We start from the raw sequence: 18,914 nt of genomic DNA, 5'->3' as shown, positions 1-18,914 counted from the left end.
TTTCTCACCCTCCTCTATTACTACTAGTTTTCTAAATCCTCCCAGAATTTCTTTATATAAAGAGCAAACATAAATTTGTATTATTATACCTCGCCCTTAAGACATAACACGCTATTCACAATGTACTACTTAGACCTTGCTTTTTTCACTTCGTAACAAATTTTTGTGATCTTTCCCTGTTAGTACGCAGAAAGCTTCCTTATTCTTTTTTCATAACTGATTATGCCTAGCTTTAGAACATTTTCAGTCTGCTTTCTCCAGGCTAACCTTTTTTAAAATTCTTTTTATTATTATTACACTTTAAGTTCTAGGGTACATATGCACAACCTGCAGGTTTGTTACATATGTATACATGTGCCATGTCGGTGTGCTGCACCCATTAACTCATCATTTACATTAGGTATTTCTCCTAATGCTACAGGCTAACCTTTTAAGACATTCTGTTCAGCCAACTACTTAACACCGGAATTAATTTCCTTCCCCCAAGATTTGAAAACCAACCAGATTTGCGATGTCCCCAAGGGATACGTTTCAGAGAAAGCAACTCATTATCTAAATTACATCCTTTTAAGAATGTTTATTTTCAAACAGGTAGAGAGGAATATTGCACAATTTTCTCCTCTAATCGCTTAAAGCTACAAATCAGAATGCAATCTTCAAAGTAAAATTACCTTTCATTTGGGGGGTTCAGCGTTATAGTCAAATCAACAACGACTGTAAAAGTTTCTTTACTTCTTGTGCTTTTCTTCCACTGCAATTTTTTTTTTTTAATTTTTTAAAGAAGACTAGAAAGCCTTAAAGTCTAATAGCATGGCATTCTAATAGCAGGAAACCACAACCCGATTTGATCTTTCATCTGCCAGGTCAGAGACTGAGGCTTTTATCTTGCAGAATTAGGCTCACCTACCGTCAACAAGAGGACTTCTACAAAGCGACAAACACTTTCAAAGAATATAAACTCTGCGGCGCTGCGTGTAGGAAATTACACTCCAAGGGCCAGAGCCAACTCCAGAAAACCCGGCTTCACTGGCGAAAACCAATCTACAAACGCCAGCGGGGGTGACCGGGAACGGGAAGCGCGGGTGGAGGAAAAAAGAGAAACCGAGCGCCTCGCCGCCAACCCTCGAACCCGCGCGCGGTCGCCGGAGTCAGACACTAAGAGCCGCGCGCTGCCCAGGGACGGAACCCCGGAACCACGACCACTTACGGAACCAGCCCGCGAGCGGCAACGGCGGCCGCTCGGACTGCGGACCGCGGCACGCGGGCCGGGCGCCGGGAGGGCGGGGGTTCCCCGGAGGAGCTGGCCGCCCCGGCGCCCCATTGGGCGCTGCTCCAAACGTGCCCGAGTGGTGACAGGAATAAAGTGGGTCACAAGGCCTAGCGGGTCCCCAGCGAAAGCGCTCTCGGCACCCAGTCCCCGGCTTTCCCCGCCTCCCAGTTGCTGGAATCAGCAGCAGCTCCGGGCGCCCTCAAGCCACCTGGCCCCGCCGTGCACCCCACTCCCGCCCCTGCCCCGCAGGTAACCCCAGCTGCCCCAGAGGGCCTCTCAGGCAGGGCAGGCCTCCGCCCCAAGTCCAGGGAAAAGACACACTAGAACAAGACGCCAAACTTGGGCTTCAGCTCCCGCCTTCCCCACCCTTGGCCGCCGCCCCCCGGCCCCACACACGCCGCCCCCCGCTCCCTCCCCTTCCCCGCGCCCTCACCGTGTGGCTTGCGGCGGCTCCGGCTTCTTCCCTCCCCCACCCAGGTCTCCCGCTGCGATGGCTTGGAACCACTACTCTGCCCGTGTCCAGGAGGCGCCGCGGCTCCCACCTCCAGCAGCACCTGGGGCTGAGAGTGGCGCCCCCCACCCACCCCCCCAAAAATTCGCCGCTACTGTGGCCAGCTCCTCCTCCCCCTCCCTTCCCTTCCCTTCCTCCACCGACCGGAGCGCGCATGCGCCGCCGAGGAAGCCAACCGGTGGACGGCAGGCCCTGGGCCCACCCGGCGGGCGCCACTCACCGGTAGCGCTCACGGCGGCGGCCAGATTTCCTTCGCGCTCTCGCTCTCCGGGGTTTCCTTTTTTAAAACGGCAGCCGCAAGCCGAGTCAGTGATTGCGCTCCCTCCCGGCGCATGCGTCGTCAGCTACCCCGCGGGCTCCGACGGCCGGCGGAGGCTCTGCGCTCGCCCCTCCCCTCACTCTCCCTTTTCCCGGCGCGGCTCGGTGCGCATGCGACTTGCCTAGTTAGGCAGCACGGAGCCGCGCCAGGGATCCCGGACGCCCGAAAAGATTCCTGCTCCCTTGGGCCGAAACCTGGCTCTGCAGGCGCCCAGTTCCCTGCCCCGGCCGGGAAGGGCGCCGGTTACTAGAAAGCCGGGGAGGCGGGGCCTGGTCGGGTGGAGGGCGCGGCCGGCCGGCGGAGCCTAGCCTTAGGTCCTGGAGGCTCTTTGGCTTTCCCCCCGTGTGCCGGGGGCGAGGAGGAGGAGGAAGAGCTTCCTGCCGGATGAGGGATCCGGAGGCCAGAAAGGGAACCCGCTCTCCCTTCCAAAGCAAAACACTGCAGACGCCAGGTTAGATTTTTCGGGTGTTGGCAGGAGACTTTTTCCCCCAGTGGCATCACTCGCGTTTCCTCTCCTGGTGCTGGGAGTGAAGAGTTGAAGAGGCGCCTGGACCGCCAGTGACATCCTCTCCCATCTGGAGGAGCGAGGCTTGGGTTGCTTCTTATTGGTGGATGGGTTTGGGGAGACAGGGCATGCGCCTTCGGCCGGAGGAGGGAAGCGAAAGGACGTCGGGATTTATTTGCTCATTTGGAGATTTTCCCCCGGCCTTTAATAAAAACCAAGTGACAGTATGATGGAAGATGGGGAATGAAGCATCAGAAATAAACCAGGACCCTAATTTGCATGGATTTCCTTGTTGCAACAACGTGTGACTACTACGTATCTTCGGGAAATGACTTCCCTTGATGCGTTAAGGCACTCTTGGTCCACAGGGGAAAGCACATTTCAGTGCTTCTACTGGAGAAGAGATCTTTACAATCTTAATTCCTAGTAATTCCTATGTTTTAATGAATATCATTTGGATTTGAAATAAAAAGCCATCTTCTTGTTTCAAAAAATACACTTTACTTTTTTGGCTGTAAAATCCTCCCTTTAAAGTAACATTCACCTCAGTAAACATTTTCAGTTCTTGCTGTATGCTCCGGGCAAAAGAACATCAAACTGAATCACTTATTCAGATACTTGATCCTTCACCTAAGGATTTTTCTTTCAGGAGTGGGAAAACATGATTTGTTAATTGACCCCATCATATAACAGAAGATATTTTGGTCGACATTTTTGCCTGTTCAGCATTCATTCCCTATTCTGATAATTTCCTTTGAAGAACTATCATTTATCCACTCTCAGTCCACATGGTCTGAGCAGGACACAGGGGGAAAGCATATTTGAGTTTAATCCTCTGTTGCAAACTAAGTTCCTAAGAAAGGTTTTACCTCTTTACCAGTGGGTTTAAATCTGGGAGAATGGAAACCTGGAGCCGTCTTTCCACACGTGAATTCTGAGAAAGAAAGCAACATGGAAAATAAGCAGATTTGAAGACAAGAGGTTTGGCCTAAACACATGTTTGAGGCCCTGAAACAAATGTGGACTAGATTCCTCTGGAAATTTCATTAAACCAGTCAGTAAATTCTTGCATCTGTTTTATTGCTTAAACCAGTGAGAGGTTTTCTTTCACATGCAATCAAGAGTCCCGACTGACAAGAGGTAGGTAGGAAGACAGGAGGCAAAGTTAATAATACTGATAAGTTAGGTTGCAGCCAGACAAGAGAGGGTTTGAATGCTTTCCCTAGGATGGATTTTTGAATTTTATTCTAGAGACACTGATCCCTCCTTATAGTCCCCGTCATCTAGAATGTATTATCTTCAAAAATACCTTTGCCCTTTTTACTGATTTCATTGTCCTCTCAGTCACCAAGATCAAACCATGTCCATCTTTGACTCCTCTCTCTCTCATTGTATTTAATTATTTACCAAGACCTGTTGATAATCCCCCGTTTTTCTGCTCAGTCCTCTCTCGCTGCTTGAACATTTCCCATGGTTCAGTTTACAGCTTCTCCTTTCTCCCAGATTCTCTCCAAGAAAAGAAAAAATGTACTACATGTGTTTTTTTTGTTTTGAGATAGAGTCTTGCTCTATTGCCCATCTGGAGTACAGTGGCATGATCTCAGCTCACTGCAACCTCTGCCTCCCAGGTTCAAGCAATTCTTCTGCCTCAGCCTTCCAAGTAGCTGTGATTACAGACTCCCACCACCACGCCCAGCTAATTTTTGTATTTTTAGTAGAGATAGGGTGCCACCATGTTGGCCAGGCTGGTCTTGAACTCCTGGCCTCAAGTGATCCACCCGCCTCAGCCACCAAAAGTGCTGGGATTACAGGCGCAAGCCAGTGTACCGAGCCTGTATTGGATATTTCCAATAGCTTTTCCAACTTGCAGATCCCACATTTTCATAAAACAAAAATCCTGCCTCATAGTTTCATAGATCCTAAATTTATATTCCATAACCTTAAACATAATTTCAGATATTCTGTTCACTCCTTCTTGTGAACCTTGCTATCATTTAAACTGATTATTTTCTCAACTCCTCTGTCAACTGATTTCCCCCAGTTGGTAGGCAATGTATCATAGTGGTTAAGAGTACAGAATCAGGATCTAAACTGCCTGCATTTAAATCATAGCTTCACAACTAATATCTGCATGACTTTAAGCAAGTTATTTCTCTGTTCTTTAATTTCCTCATCTGTAAAATGGGATAATTACAATCCTATGTCATAACATAACTGAGACTGTGTGTGTGTGTGTGTGTGTGTCTGTGTGTACTTTTATCTGGTACATAAGAAATCCCATAGAAATGTTGGCTATTCTTGTCAATGATGTTCCTTTTTGGGTAATTTTCATATCTCTTTTGCTCTAATTCTTGCCCTAACTCCTGTGTCACTCTGTCAGTCACAAAGTCATATCTGTTCTTCCATAGTAACTCATCCATTCATTGACATTCCTAGTTTTACTACCATGCTTTAAGGTGAATTGGAGAACAGGAAGCTTTAAGATATGCTTAATACGGAATATAAGATTAAGCATTTTTTTTAAAGCTTGCATAGTTTATTCAGTTACTCATATTCTTTCTAATCCCTTTAAAATAGAACTACAAAATCCTGCCTCATACTTGAGGTAGTATTACAGACTTTGTGGTCAAAACTCTTGGCTTAAATTCTGACTAATGCTGAGAGATAGTGAGCAAATCAAGTAATTCCTCTGAGCTTCAGGTACTTATCTGTAAAGTTACAAGAATAGGCATTTCAGAGAACTGTGACGATCAAAGATAAATTAAACTGCTACATAAAGGTTAGGTGGTGATCTTTAAAGGTTGTAAATCTTTACAATTTCTTGTTGGAACCCTAGGAATAGTTGAAATGACTCACAGATTTTTTAACTCCAGCCTTTAGTTCTCCTCTGGGCTCTATACACACTGTCCAGTTATCTACCTGATGTCTTTTCTTCTGTATCACAAATATCTTGGATGCTCCCTTCAATCTATTCTCCACAGAGCAGCCAAATTATTTTGAAAATATAAATGAAGTCACGTTATTTTCTTCTAAAATCCCTTTTATCATTTCCCATTACATACAAATTCCTAATTATGGTCACAATAACCTGTTTGATCTGGCCCCTTCCTACCTCTCCAACCTCATGTCTTACCATTTTTTTCCTTTTCCTGTAACTCTCCAACTGAGAAACTGCCTTTCATTTCCTTGCTAATTTCTCTCTGCTCTCAGGCTTTCAGGCATGCTGTGCCCTTGACTGGACCCCTCCTACCTTTTCTCATGGCTGGCTCCTTCTCAATCATCACATCTCAAAGATCTAACTACCCTATTTAAGGAGGTCTCCTGCCAACATCCCACCTGCCCTCCCACCACCAATAATATGCAAAGTTATTCTCTTCTATTGTGTCCAGTTTCCCCCATAATACTTATAAGTTTAAATTATGTATATATTAGTTATATGTATATATGATATTTGTTTTCTTATTAACTATTTTCCCTACCACCACAAGGTAAACTCCAGAAGGGCAAGAACCATGTATTTTCTTTGCCACTCACTGTATGTGTAGCATCCATTTCAATACCTGAGGTGAGCTGTACCCACCTTGAAAGCTCGAGGATTGCTTGAGCCCAGGAGTTAAGGCAACATAGCAAGACCCCATCACTAAAATAAATTAATTAAAATTTAAAAATAAAAACCAGGTTGGGTGTGGTGGCTGACGCCTGTAATCCCAAGACTTTGGGAGGCCAAGGCAGGCAGATCACTTGAGGTCAGGAGTTTGATACCAGCCTGGCCAATATAGCGAAGCCCTGTCTCTACTAAAAATACAAAATAATTAGCCGGATGTGGTGGTGCATGTCTGTAGTCCTAGCCACCTGGGAGACTGTGGCAGGAAAATCACTTGAACCTGGGAGGCAGAGTCTGCAATGAGCCCAATTCGTGCTGCTGCACTCCAGCCTGGGTGACAGAGCAAGTCAGTTTCAAAAAAACAAAACAAAACCACCAAGGCCTGAGGTGAATAAATGATTTAATGAGTGAATGAAATGCCAGAAAGAAGATTTTTAGGATCATCTTTATCCTAAATTATGACTGTAGGCAGATTATTGTCAAGGGGTAGCCTTAGTAATGTGCATGAAAGTGTGTCCGGAATTTATTCCTTCTGGTGGGTTCTTGGTCTCACTGACTTCAAGAATGAAGCCGCGGACCCTCGTGGTGAGTGTTATAGCTCTTAAAGACGGTGTGTCTGGAGTTTGTTCTTTCCGATGTTCACATGTGTCCAGAGTTTCTTCCTTCCGGTGGGTTTGTGGTCTCACTGACTTCAGGAGTGAAGCCGCAGACCTTCCCAGTGAGTGTTACAGCTCTTAAAGGTGGCGCGTCCGGAATTGTTTGTTCCTCCTGGTGGGTTTGTGGTCTTGCTGACTTCAGGAATGAAGCTGCAGACCCTCGCAGTGAGTGTTACAGCTCATAAAGGTAATGCGGACCCAAAGAGTGAGCAGCACCAAGATTTATTGTTAAGAGTGAAAGAACAAAGCTTCCACAGCATGGAAGGGGGCCCAAGCAGGCTGCTGCTGCTGGCTTAGGTGACCAGCTTTTATTCTGTTGTTTGGCCCTGCCCACATCCTGCTGATTGGTCCATTTTACAGAGCACTGATTGGTCTATTTTACAGACTACTGATTGGTGCATTTACAATCTTTTAACTTGACAGTGCTGATTGGTGCGTTTTTACAGAGTGCTGACTGGTGCGTTTACAATCCTTTAGCTAGACAGAGAGCGCTGATTGGTGCATTTACAATCCTTTAGCTAGACACAAGAGTTCTCCAAGTCCCCACCAAACCCAGAAGCCCAGCTGGCTTCACCTCTCAAAAGTACAAAGGAGAAACAAACTAAAATCAGTCGGTGAAATATGATGTGACTAATACTATTCTAGTGATTGAATACTTGAGAACCAACAAGAATATGTAACACTAATAAGTACAGCTAATACCTGTATAAGAAGATGCTGACCGAAATCTAAAATAAAGAACAAGTGCATGAAGTACCTCACCTTCTAAAGAACTGCCAACATTTCGGGTCAGATACCCACTCCTTCACCCAAGGATAAAAGTTGGACAAAAAGGGATCTACCATAGCCAAAACCTCTAACTCTCTACTCTCAGACCATATAAGCCCAACACTTGGCAAGAGGGAAAAACACCTGAGAGGATCACTGAAGCCAGGCTCTTGGTGTGTACTATGGTTTTTCCTTTCCTTTTTATGCCTTACCCTACCCCAAGTGAACAAGACTCCAGCAGAATCAGGTGACTGTGAGGGAGGGAGAGTGGCATCTGATTCACTATCAAACTTGCTGATATTGCCTTGTACCTACATGAAACAGGAAAAGAGTTGGAGAAATAGCTGGCCAGGGAGTAGGCTGAAATAAAGCAATCTACAACATCTACCATGTGGTGTAGCAAGGATACCATGGTTGTGTAAGTTTCTCATGCGTCAATTGATGCTGTGTGGAAAATGCTGTTCAGATTTGAACCATCTTGACACCCAAGGGGGAAGGAAATTCTAGTAGCAAGAGGCTGGATTTACTTCTAGGAGAGGAAACTAAGAGAGTTAGCAGAGATAGAGCTAAGACTGGTCCATCTCTCATGTCAATCAAGGGACTGTGCAGTTGGGAAGCTGTTTCAGAGTTTCTAGGAGAACTCAATGTGCCCCATTAAAGAGTGAACAATTTGGATGCAGTATTCATTGTACAGTTAAGGGAAATTTATCCCTTTCATCCCTGTTCTCTCTCCCAGTCCCCAACAGAAGAGGGATAGGCCCTGAAAGTGTTACTGGTAGAGGGTCTTGACTGCAAGGTGTCCAAGTTCTTGGTGTTTTGAACAAAGAATTGGACAAAACGCCCAGCAAAGTAAAGACAGAATAAAGCAACTAAAGAACGAAAGCAGGGATTTATTGAAAATGAAAGTACACTTCACAGTGTGGGAGTAGGCATGAGCAGTGGCTCAGAATCTTCTCCGGTCCAAATACCCCCTAGAGGCTTCCTATTGGCCACTTCATTTCATGAAGTGGTGGCTTGCACCAATCAGAGGCTGAGGTGAAGTTACAAAGTTGCAAAAGAACCCTCAGCAGGCAATCAGTCTGATTGATTGCGGACAGCCAAATTCCCATCTGCCAGGCACAAAAGGTCCGGGTTTGCAAAGTAGCCTCTGGTCCTTTTGTTACTTAGGCATGGAAAGTTAGAGTTTTCCTTTAAATCTAGCTCTAGGAAGGTGGCGTGAAACAGCCTTAGGTTCCCTGCCTCTAGACCTTATTCTCCTGCCTCAAAAGGAGAGGGAAAAACTGGTTAAAAACCCCACCTTTCATCTTCAGAGTTCCTTAAGTCACAAGTTCAGCCAGAGAATGTTTGCTTGGAACTGACACTGGAGTGTTCAACTAGACAGACTTAATAACCCACACTGTGGAATGGGTAAAAGAAGATGCTCAGGTTGCCTTTAAAGGATTTGTTGCCTAGTGCTTCTTGAATTTTAATGTGCATATCACCTGGAGATCTCATTAAAATGAAAATTATGATTCAGTTAGTCTGCGATGGGGCCAGAGATTCTGCATTTCTAACAGGCTCCTTAGGAATCCTGCTGATTCTAGGACCACATTTACCACATTTTGACAAAAAGGGCACTATAGAGAAGGGAGATTCAATACAGCACAGTTGGCAAGAATAGACAAAAATATTAGGATAAAATATCAATTTTTATAGATCAAAAAATGACTGAATATTGGCAATTAAAAAAACTTTGTACCCCATTGAATATTCATTCAGTAAAATGGGGAACAATATTACATATTAAATAATTTCTGCATATCCTGACAAATATTTTTACCCTAGTCAAATGAGAATGTATACATGAAGCAGTGTATGGAAGTAGTAGTGACCTGTGTTGGTAGGCATCAATCAGTCCTTGCTAAAAGAATGTGTGCGTGCACTTTGCTAAAGAGCGGGGCCGGAATCACAAGCAGCCAGTTCTAACATGATATACTTTTATTATTTTTACAAATGTTAGTCTTCAGAACTGTTTGTGGGTAAAAACTTACTGCCACCTGGTGGATCTGAGTTAAGACAAAGGGAAATAGATATCTTTTTTAAGCTCTCCTAAATACTATTATTATTTCGTTATTTTAACTTTAAAAAGAAAACAGATAAATATGTATTTACTTTTTAAAAGACTTCATTTAGGGGGACTTTCTGCATTTGGTTTCAATTGGAGGGGAAAATAATATATATGAAAGTTATTTTGATAAATATGGTTATATGCATTAGATGGCATTAGAGTTACACTGTAACTGTAGAAGATGGCTCTTCCTTTCATTTCCACAGCTGTTTTTATCCTGAATAGTAACTTACCCATTCATTTCTGGAAGGTTCAGGAATTGGATAAATAAAACTAGGTAATTACCTCTCTGACATGTGTATGTAATGCTATAATAAAGACCACTGTGTGTGACCTCTCTGAACTTTCCTCCATCTAGTCTCAAGATGTATATTTACTATCTCAGAAGAATTTTCCTAATCCTTCCCAGAATTAGATCAATTGATTTTTACCTGGTGAAATAAACTCTTATTACCTTACCCAAATGTGTATTTAACTTTCCTTCCACTTCATGGTTCTCTGTAGCCTCTAAGATCCCTAAATAGCAAGAGCCTTTTCTTGACTCAATCTTCAACTGCCTCAATTCTCACCAATTCATTTTTGTGATCTAGGCATTTAAACCTAGTCTAGATTCTCTCACAAATATCAGTGAACATCCATAATGAGAATTATGGATCACAAATACAAACAAAGTAGAAAAAAATCTGTTACTGAACTATTATATGCTGGATTTACCAACCTTTCCTCTAAAAGTGATGTTCATTATTATGCCAAGATGAAACATCCTATAGGTCTTCTGCAGTGTACTAATGTATATTTTCTCATGATGAATTCTTCTGTGATTACTGTTAAAACATAGGTCATCCTACAATATATTTTTCTCACCTCTGCTCAGGATTTAGAAACTTACATGGTGTAGTGTTCTAATGATTCTATAGTTTAACTATTAATGAGAATACTCAGTAATTGTCTAACTTGATAGTAACTACTCAGAACAATAATAATGAATACAGATTTTTTTATGTACTTTTCAAAATCTATTAATTGCATTATGCTATTAAATGGTTAATGTTTTAATAGGTAAGAGATTTCTAAGAAAAAGCTTTATGGTCATAAATTTAAAACTTTTTACTTAAGTCTCTAGATTTTAAAATGTGTTGACTTAAATAAAATTTCATGGTTTTCTTTCATTGCTTTCATTCGTAGTTCTCTTTGGAAGTGAGTAAGCAAGAAAGGTCTTGTAATATTTGTGTTTTTGTCCAACATGAGTTAGAAAAAGGATAAACCACAGAAAAATACTAAGGGCTTAATACAAATTCTGTTTTGTTTTGTTTTTTGTTTTGTTTTGTTTGAGATGGAGTTTCACTCTTGTTGCCCAACATAGAGTGCAATGGCGCGATCTTGGCTCATCGCAACCTCTGCCTCCCGGGTTCAAGCGATTCGCCTGCCTCAGTCTCCCGAGTAGCTGAGATTACAGGCATGTGCCACGATGCCCAGCTAATTTTTGTATTTTTAGTAGAGACGGGGTTTCTCCATGTTGGTCAGACTGGTCTCGAACTCCCGACCTCAGGTGATCTGCCCCCTTTGGCCTCCCAAAGTGCTGGGATTACAGGCGTGAGCCACCATGCCTGGCTGCCAAATTCTATTTTTCTCAGAGGCAATGAATATTCTGAAATGCCTGAAAATTTTTAAAATGACATATATGCCATAATTCTAATATAAAAATGAAAATAAAATAAATCTGTTCATGAATTTTCTGATCCCTAATTATAAAAGCAGTCATAAGTAAAACATTCAGTACACATATACTAAAAGCTATTTACTGAATATTTCTCTCTATTTGGTATCATTATCACTGTTGGAGCTATCACTGTCATCATGAATAGAAGTGTTTCTAATTGAAGATACCATCATATCTACAATGTCTTTTTGGGGGTTTTCTTCCAAATCAGTCTGTATTGCTCCAACTTCTGCTAGCTTCCATTCAAGTTCTGTAATAAATAACCCATCATTAAGTCAGTTAAAAATCTTGAAAAAATGAATAATTTTTCATCTATATGAAATAGGAGTTGACTCTTAGTAATATTACCATGGAAATGATGATATATTTATTTATAGTTTTTTTTTTCTTTTTTCAGACAGAGTCTCACTCTGTCACCCAGGCTAGAGTGCATCTTGGCTCACTGCAACCTCTGCCTCCCAGGTTCAAGCGATTCTCATGCCACAGCTTCCTGAGTAGCTGCAATTACAGGTGCATGCCACCACACCCAGCTAATTTTTGTATTTTTTAAGTAGAGTCAGGGTTTCAACATGTTGGCCAGGCTGGTCTCGAACTCCTGACCTCAAGTGATCCCCCTACCTCAGCCTCCCAAAGTGCTGGGATTACAGGTGTAAGCCACCACACCCAGCCTGGTATCTTTAGAACTGGTTGACAGTAAAAGTGCTACAATATCAAAATACACATTGGATATAGCAAAGTTATACTTAAAGGGAGAAATTATGGTTAAACTGGTTCCTAGTCTGTTTTGTGATAAAAGAATACCTGAGACTTGAGTAATTTATAGAGAACCGAGATTTATTTCTTATACATCTGGAGGCTGGGAAGTATAAGGTTGAGGGGTCTACATCAGGTGAGGGTCTTCTTGCTGAGGTTATCCCACGGCAGAATTCAAGTGAGTTAGAGAAGGTGAATGAGAGACAACAAGAGAGGGCTGAACTCACTTCTAAAACAAACCCATCCTCATGACAACAACCCCACTCTGCAATAATGACATTAATCCATTCATGAGGGCAGAGACCTCATGACCTAATCACCTCTTAAGATCCCACTTCTCAACACTGTTGCATTGGGGATTACTAATTTTGGGGGACACATTCAAATCATACCATTCCACCCCAGCCCCCCAAATTCATGTCCTCTTACATGCAAAATACATTCATTCTATCCCAGTAGCCCCCAAAGTCTCAACTTGTTCCAACATCAACTCAAAAGTCCACAGTCTCATCTAAATCAGATACAAGAAAGACTCAAGACACAATTCATACTGAGGTACATTTCCCTCCAGCTGTGAGCCTATAAAATTAAACAAGCTGGCCAGGTGTGGTGGCTCACACCTGTAATCCCAGCACTTTGAAAGGCTGAGGTGGGCGGGTCACCTGAGGTAAGGAGTTTGAGATCAGCCTGGCCAACGTGGTGAAACGCCATCCCTACTAAAAATACTAAAAAAAAAAAAAAGAAAAGAAAACATTAGCTGCGCATGGTGGCAGGCACATGTAATCCCAGCTATTCAGGAGGCTGAGGCAGAAGAATCGCTTGAACCCTGGAGGCAGAGGTTGTAGTGAGCCGAGATCGAGATCGTGCCATTGCACTCCAGTCCGGGCAACAGTGCAAGACTCCATCTCAAAAAAAAAAAAAAAAGAAAAAAAGAAAAAGAAAAAGAGTGAAGTGAAATTTTAATAAATGGTGTTGAAACAGTTGCATTTTCTTACAGAAAAAAAGTAGATACATTCCTGATATGGTTTGGCTATGTCCCCACCCTAACCTCATCTTGAACTGTAGTTCTCATAATCACCACGTATTGTGGGTGGGAGGTAATTGAATCATGGGGGTTGTTATCTCCATGCTGTTCTCTTGATACTGAGTTCTCACCAGATCTGATGGGTTTTATAAGGGGCTTTTTCCCCACTTCACTTGGCTCTCATTCTTCTCTTTCCTGCTGCCATGTGAAAAAGAACATGCTTGCTTCCCATTCTGTCATGATTGTAAGTTTCCTGAAGCCTCCCCAGCCAGCTGAACTGTGAGCCAATTAAACCTCTTTCCTTTATAAATTACCCAGTCTCAAGTATGTCTTTATTAGCAGCGTGAAAATAGACTAATACAATTCCTTACATCAAATCATACACAAAAGAAAAGCCCAATGTTATTCAAGACCTAAGCTCAAAAATAAAAATTTAAAACTCTTAGAAGAAAGTATAGAAGAATATATTTTTCACCTTGGGAATACAGAAGGGTTTTGAAAAGAAAGCACAAAAAGTGCACAATAAAGAAAAAGATTAATAATTTTCACTATGCCAAATCATAACTTTTATCTGACAATCAAAATGAAATGACAAGCCATAACTGGTGAGAATATATTAGTAATACTATAAAAATAGTATCCAGAACTTTACACACACACTCATGCACACATACACACTCTTATAAATCAATGAAAAAAACACAAATGACAAAATGGACAAAGTATATAAACAGGAGAGGAAATCAGAATGAGCAATGCATATGAAAAAATCCATAACCTCACTTGTAATGAGGGAAATCCAAATTTAAACAATGAAATGATACCATTTCATATCCATCAGATTGACCAAAAAACCAACAGTCTAAAATTAACAAGAAGTGGTGAAGATGTGGGTATATCTTTAAACACAGATGGAAGGATAAATTGATACTTCCATTTATAGAGCAGTCTATCAACTATCAAGTGAAGTTGAAAATGTGTATACCCTATATTCCCACAATTCTCCATATATCCTTGAGAAATTTTTACAGGTGGACACAACAATTGTCACAGCAGAATTGTTCATAATGGGAAAATTGGAAACAACTCACATTTCTCACAACAGGGGAATGATAAATTGAGGAATAGCTGATTATAGAATGCTAGACAGGAGATAAAGTTACTGAATCAGACACATATGAAATAAATGAGATTCTGAATACTATGATTGAGATTTTTAAAAAAGCAAGTTGCAGAATGATATTACAATATAATGCCCTTTATTAAGTACTTTCGATTTTGCAATTAATTATTCCTTCTATTTCTATAGATATACTTAAGTTAAAGCATAACAATATAGACCAGATAGTTTCTCTTAAAATTAAAAATAGAATTATTATATCATCTAGCAATTCCATTTCTGTGTATATTCCCAGAATAATTAAAAATGGAGATAAGCATATTATTTGTACACACATGTTCATAACAGCATTATTCACAATAGCCAAAAGGTGAAAACAACCTAAGTATCCATCAACAGATGAAGGTATACTCAAGATATACTTAAAAAGGAAAAAAATTCTGATAACATGCTACCACATGGATGAAACTTGAGGACATTATGCTAAGTGAAATAAGTCAATCACAAAGGACAAATACTATATGATTCCATTTATATGAGGTATCTAGTGCTGTCAAATTCATAGAGACAGAATCTTAAAAAGGTGATTGCCCGGGCTGAAGCAATTGGAGACCAAGGAGTTTTTGTTTAATGAGTACAGAGTTTGTTATGTAAAACAAAAAAAACTTCTGGAGATGATGGTGATGGAATGTGAATGTGCTTAATGCCACTGAACTGTATGCTTAAAAATAGTTGATGGTAAATGTTATATTACGCATATTCTACTACAATGTTTAAAATACACCAATAAATTTCATTGATATCTCCCTCTCAAAAAAAAATTAAATAAATAAAGGGACGAGATACACTCTAAATTCTTGATAGTTTTTGCCCCTAAGGAAGCAGGGAGGGGAACAAGACTAAGTATGAAATACAGGTAATTTCAACTTTATCTGTAATGTGTTTTTAAAAGATAAGCAAACAGGCCAGGCATGGTGGCTCATGCTTGTAATCCCAGCACTTTGGGAGTCAAATGTGGGAGGATTACTTGAGCCTAGGAGTTTGAGACCAGCCTGGGCAATATCGTGAGACCTCATCTCTACTACAAAATTTTGTTAAAAAAATAGTTAGGTGTGGTGGCTGGCACCTGTAGTCCCAGCTACTCAGGAGGCTAAAGTGGGAGGATTACTTGAGCCTGAGAAGTCAAGGCTGCAAGTGAGCCATAATTGTGCCACTGCACTCCAGCCTGGGTGACAGAGTGAGATGCTATCTCAAATAAACAGCTGAAGCAAGCATAAACAAATGTTCACATTTGTTACTTTTGGTAATTACTATGGTCCTGAATGTTTGTGTCCCCCCAAAATTCATATGTTGAAATCCTAATCCCCAAGGTGATGGTATTAAGAGGTGGGGACTTTGGCAGTGATTAGACCATGAGGGCAGAGCACTCTTCAATGGAATGAGTGAACAGAGAGGCCAAAAGGAGCTTGTTTGCCCCTTCCACCACGTGAGGTCAATGAAGAGGTCACCATCTATGAAGAACAGGTCCTCATAAAACACCAAATCTGTTGGCGCCTTGATCTGGGACTTCCCAGCCTCCAGAACTGTGAGATATTAATATAAAGTTTCTTGTTTATAAGCCACCCAGTTTATAGTATTTTTATTATAGCATTCCAAACAGAGAAGACAATAATGATTTCATGAATGCTTACTATATGATTATTCTATGTATTCTTTTATGTACTCTTATGTCGTTAATTTTTTTAATTAAAAAGAAAAGATCCAAGCTACAAAAACAGGTGGTAAAACAAGGAAAGGCCTTAGAAGACTAAAAGAAAAATGGGAAACTTCTGGAAAAATTAAAGTGTCAGAGGTCTCGGTAAGGCCAAAAACAATTTTGGGGGACTGACAGAGTGAAAGAATACCTATTGAAACCAACCAGCCAGGCGCAGTGGCTTACATCCGTAATCCCATCACTTTGGGAGGCTGAGGAGGGCAGATCTCCCAAGGTCAGGAGTTCAAGATCAGCCTGGCCAACATGGCAAAAACCCATCTCCACTAAAAATTACAAAAATTAGCCGGGTATGGTGGTGGGCACCTGTAATCCCAGCTACTCAGGAGGCTGAGGCAGGCAGAACTGCTTGAACCCAGGAGGCAAAGGTTGCAGTGAGCCGAGATCATGCCACTGCACACTAGCCTGAGTGACAGAGCAAGGCTCCGTCTCAAAAACAAACAAACAAACAAACAAAAGAACAAAAACTGAAAACAGCCATTCATGATGGCTTTAACACAGTGGTGAGAGAAAATGATTTTTAGTTTTGTAAAATAGAGTTAAAGCACTGCCAAAAAATGAATGTATCAAAGAAATGACCTTAGTAAGTAAAAACAATTAAAGAAGATAAAAATAGAAAGTCTTGTGCTGTGTGCTAAGAAAAATAAAGTAATAGGAGGCATGGTCCCTGCAATTTTTAGGAAGATAAAATTCAAAGCGGATTGATTCATCAACAAAATTAGATATCATGCTAATAAGTGAAAAGTAAGATGCATTGAATATACACTATAGAAATTCAGTAGAGAAGAAAAAGATTATGAATTGGTTCAATATTACATAATGCAGTAAATAAAAATAGAGCAGACTCATGTAGGAATAAAGTTTGGATATGGAGAACAGAGAAAGGTAGAATACGTTAGGTACAAGCAGAGAATGTGTAAAAAAGTGTGATGGCACAAATGAGTTAACGTATATTTAGTAGTAGCTGAAGACCAGCCTAGTAGTGGCTGAAGACCAGCCTAACAAGAACAGAAACTAGAAAGCACTGAGCATTATAGTTGGAGAGGTGGGTGGACATTCTAAAGGAGAAGATTCTAAATTTTTAACTTACTTGAGACAGAGAACTATGAAGGATTTTAAGCAAGGGGCTGTTATTAGAGTATTACTATAGGAAAATTAATCTGGAGGCATACAAAAAGAGACTAGAAGCAAGGAAAAAACCTTGGTACAAAGGAGGAAGAGTTTTAGGATACTTGTTAGTTTCTGGATGTTTTCACCTATCATTTTTATAAACAAAATTTGTAACATTACCTTCCAGCTTGAGATTTATCCCTCCACATTCTAAAATTCCAATGAATTTGGCTTCTATCTGACCATTTTTATAAACAAAAATTGTTGGTAAACAATTGTCATGGTAGTGTTGAATACAGCTATTCACGATGGCTTTAACAAATTTAGTTTCTGGAAACTTTCTTGCTAGAAGACTAAGATGCTGGTTAACCAACAAACACATTGGGATGCTAAAAAGAGAAACAGTACACACAATCTTTAATAAACAGACTACTCATCTCAGTCTAATGAAATAAGTAAAATATCGCCATGGCAAAAATAAATCTTAGATTAATAGAAAAACATGTTATTATCATCCTCTATTGTTACCTTTAGCAATGATGAACTGTATGTAGAGTCCTCTGGTTTTTATTGCAAGCACCATTATAGCCTGGGAATGAAGCTAGCTACCAGGCAAGCTGATGCTTAACTTAAGGAAACTACATCCAACGAGCATCAGTTTGGTTCAAGCAGGTTCCCAGTTTGTAGAAAAAACAAAAACAAAAACACGACACTTCTAGGAAATCCTTTGCAGTTCTGAGTTGAAACAAAAGGATCCCAACTCTTGTTGCCATCACCAGCTTCTTTCCATGTAATGAGTTTACCATATCCAGAACTGTCTTTCCTGACTCCATCAAAATTCTCCCACAGTCTTTGGAATCCCACTCCATGTCACATTCTGGTGGCCCCATTATCCAGAACTATTCCTTACCAGAAATTTAATATTGATTGGAAGTGTGACCACAACCTCAGTTCTTCCTGCTTTATCACTTAATTCTCATCACACTCATTGATCAATTAGTTCCTTTTCTCCCATTTTATCAAACTTTCAAGTGAATCCCTTCACCTCTACTTTATTCCACATTCCTTCCATCTCCCTTGGGACCTTTGTTGGTTATTCTGCTTCCCTCTTTTCCTGTTTTCTCATCTTTCCTTCTCCAAAGACTCTTTCTCCATTTTACATAAACATATTCAATTTGGGCCGGGTGCAGTGGCTAAAGCCTATAATCCCGGCACTTTGGGAGGCCAATGTAGACAGATCCTTTGACGTCAGGAGTTCAAAACCAGTCTGGCCAACATGGTGAAACCCCGTCTCTACTGAAAAATGAAAGGTTTTAGCGGCCAAGGGAAAATTTCTTTGCCCTCCGAAGGAAGGTTCACTGAAAGATCAACTAACAAAAGGCAGATTAATTGGAGAAAAGGCACACAAGTTTATTAACATGCACATGAGAGAGGAAACACAAAGTGATTACCCAAACCCTCCAATGAGGTACAGAAGCTTATATGCTATCTTGAGGCTACAGAAAGAATGGAGGCTCTGGCATGACCAAAAACGTGTTATCGGGGTAAATCAGGTTACAGTGACAAGACAGGCTATGGGAGGCAGAGAAGAGGAGGCCTGGCTAGCAAAAGTGGTCTTGTTATGTAGATGAAACCTTACAGGTAGCAGCCCTTAAAGAGAATAGATGGTAAATGTT

At 41.2% G+C, this 18,914-nt stretch overlaps 2 protein-coding genes across 19 annotated transcripts in view; both read right to left on the bottom strand.

Moving 5' to 3' along the window:
* CLOCK (clock circadian regulator) overlaps positions 1–2,692 on the bottom strand; it is a 121,231-nt gene extending 118,539 nt beyond the window's left edge. For 5 of the 18 annotated variants that reach the window (XM_002804105.4, XM_078003571.1, XM_015138682.3 and 2 more), the window contains exon 1: positions 2,002–2,692. The gene's annotated coding sequence lies outside the window, so the exon portion shown is untranslated. Of the gene's footprint in view, positions 1–1,703; positions 1,936–2,001 lie in introns of those variants that run through there. The other 13 variants (XM_078003573.1, XM_078003568.1, XM_028848577.2 and 10 more) reach the window with 8 other exon arrangements.
* Positions 2,693–11,517: 8,825 nt separating this feature from the next.
* The window catches only part of PDCL2 (phosducin like 2), a 34,398-nt gene continuing 27,001 nt past the window's right edge, over positions 11,518–18,914 (bottom strand). The window contains exons 5-6 of the mRNA XM_001087954.5: positions 17,419–17,627; positions 11,518–11,710 (exon numbers count right to left, since the gene is read on the bottom strand). Of these exons, the coding sequence (XP_001087954.1) occupies positions 11,556–11,710; positions 17,419–17,627 (364 nt within the window). The 3' untranslated portion in view covers positions 11,518–11,555. The remainder of the gene's footprint in view (positions 11,711–17,418; positions 17,628–18,914) is intronic.

The sequence above is a fragment of the Macaca mulatta genome, chromosome 5, assembly GCF_049350105.2.
Source record: "Macaca mulatta isolate MMU2019108-1 chromosome 5, T2T-MMU8v2.0, whole genome shotgun sequence".
NCBI classification, from domain to species: Eukaryota; Metazoa; Chordata; class Mammalia; order Primates; family Cercopithecidae; genus Macaca; species Macaca mulatta.
The sequence above is the reverse complement of the archived record's forward strand: the minus strand, read 5'-3'. Positions and strand labels throughout refer to the sequence as shown.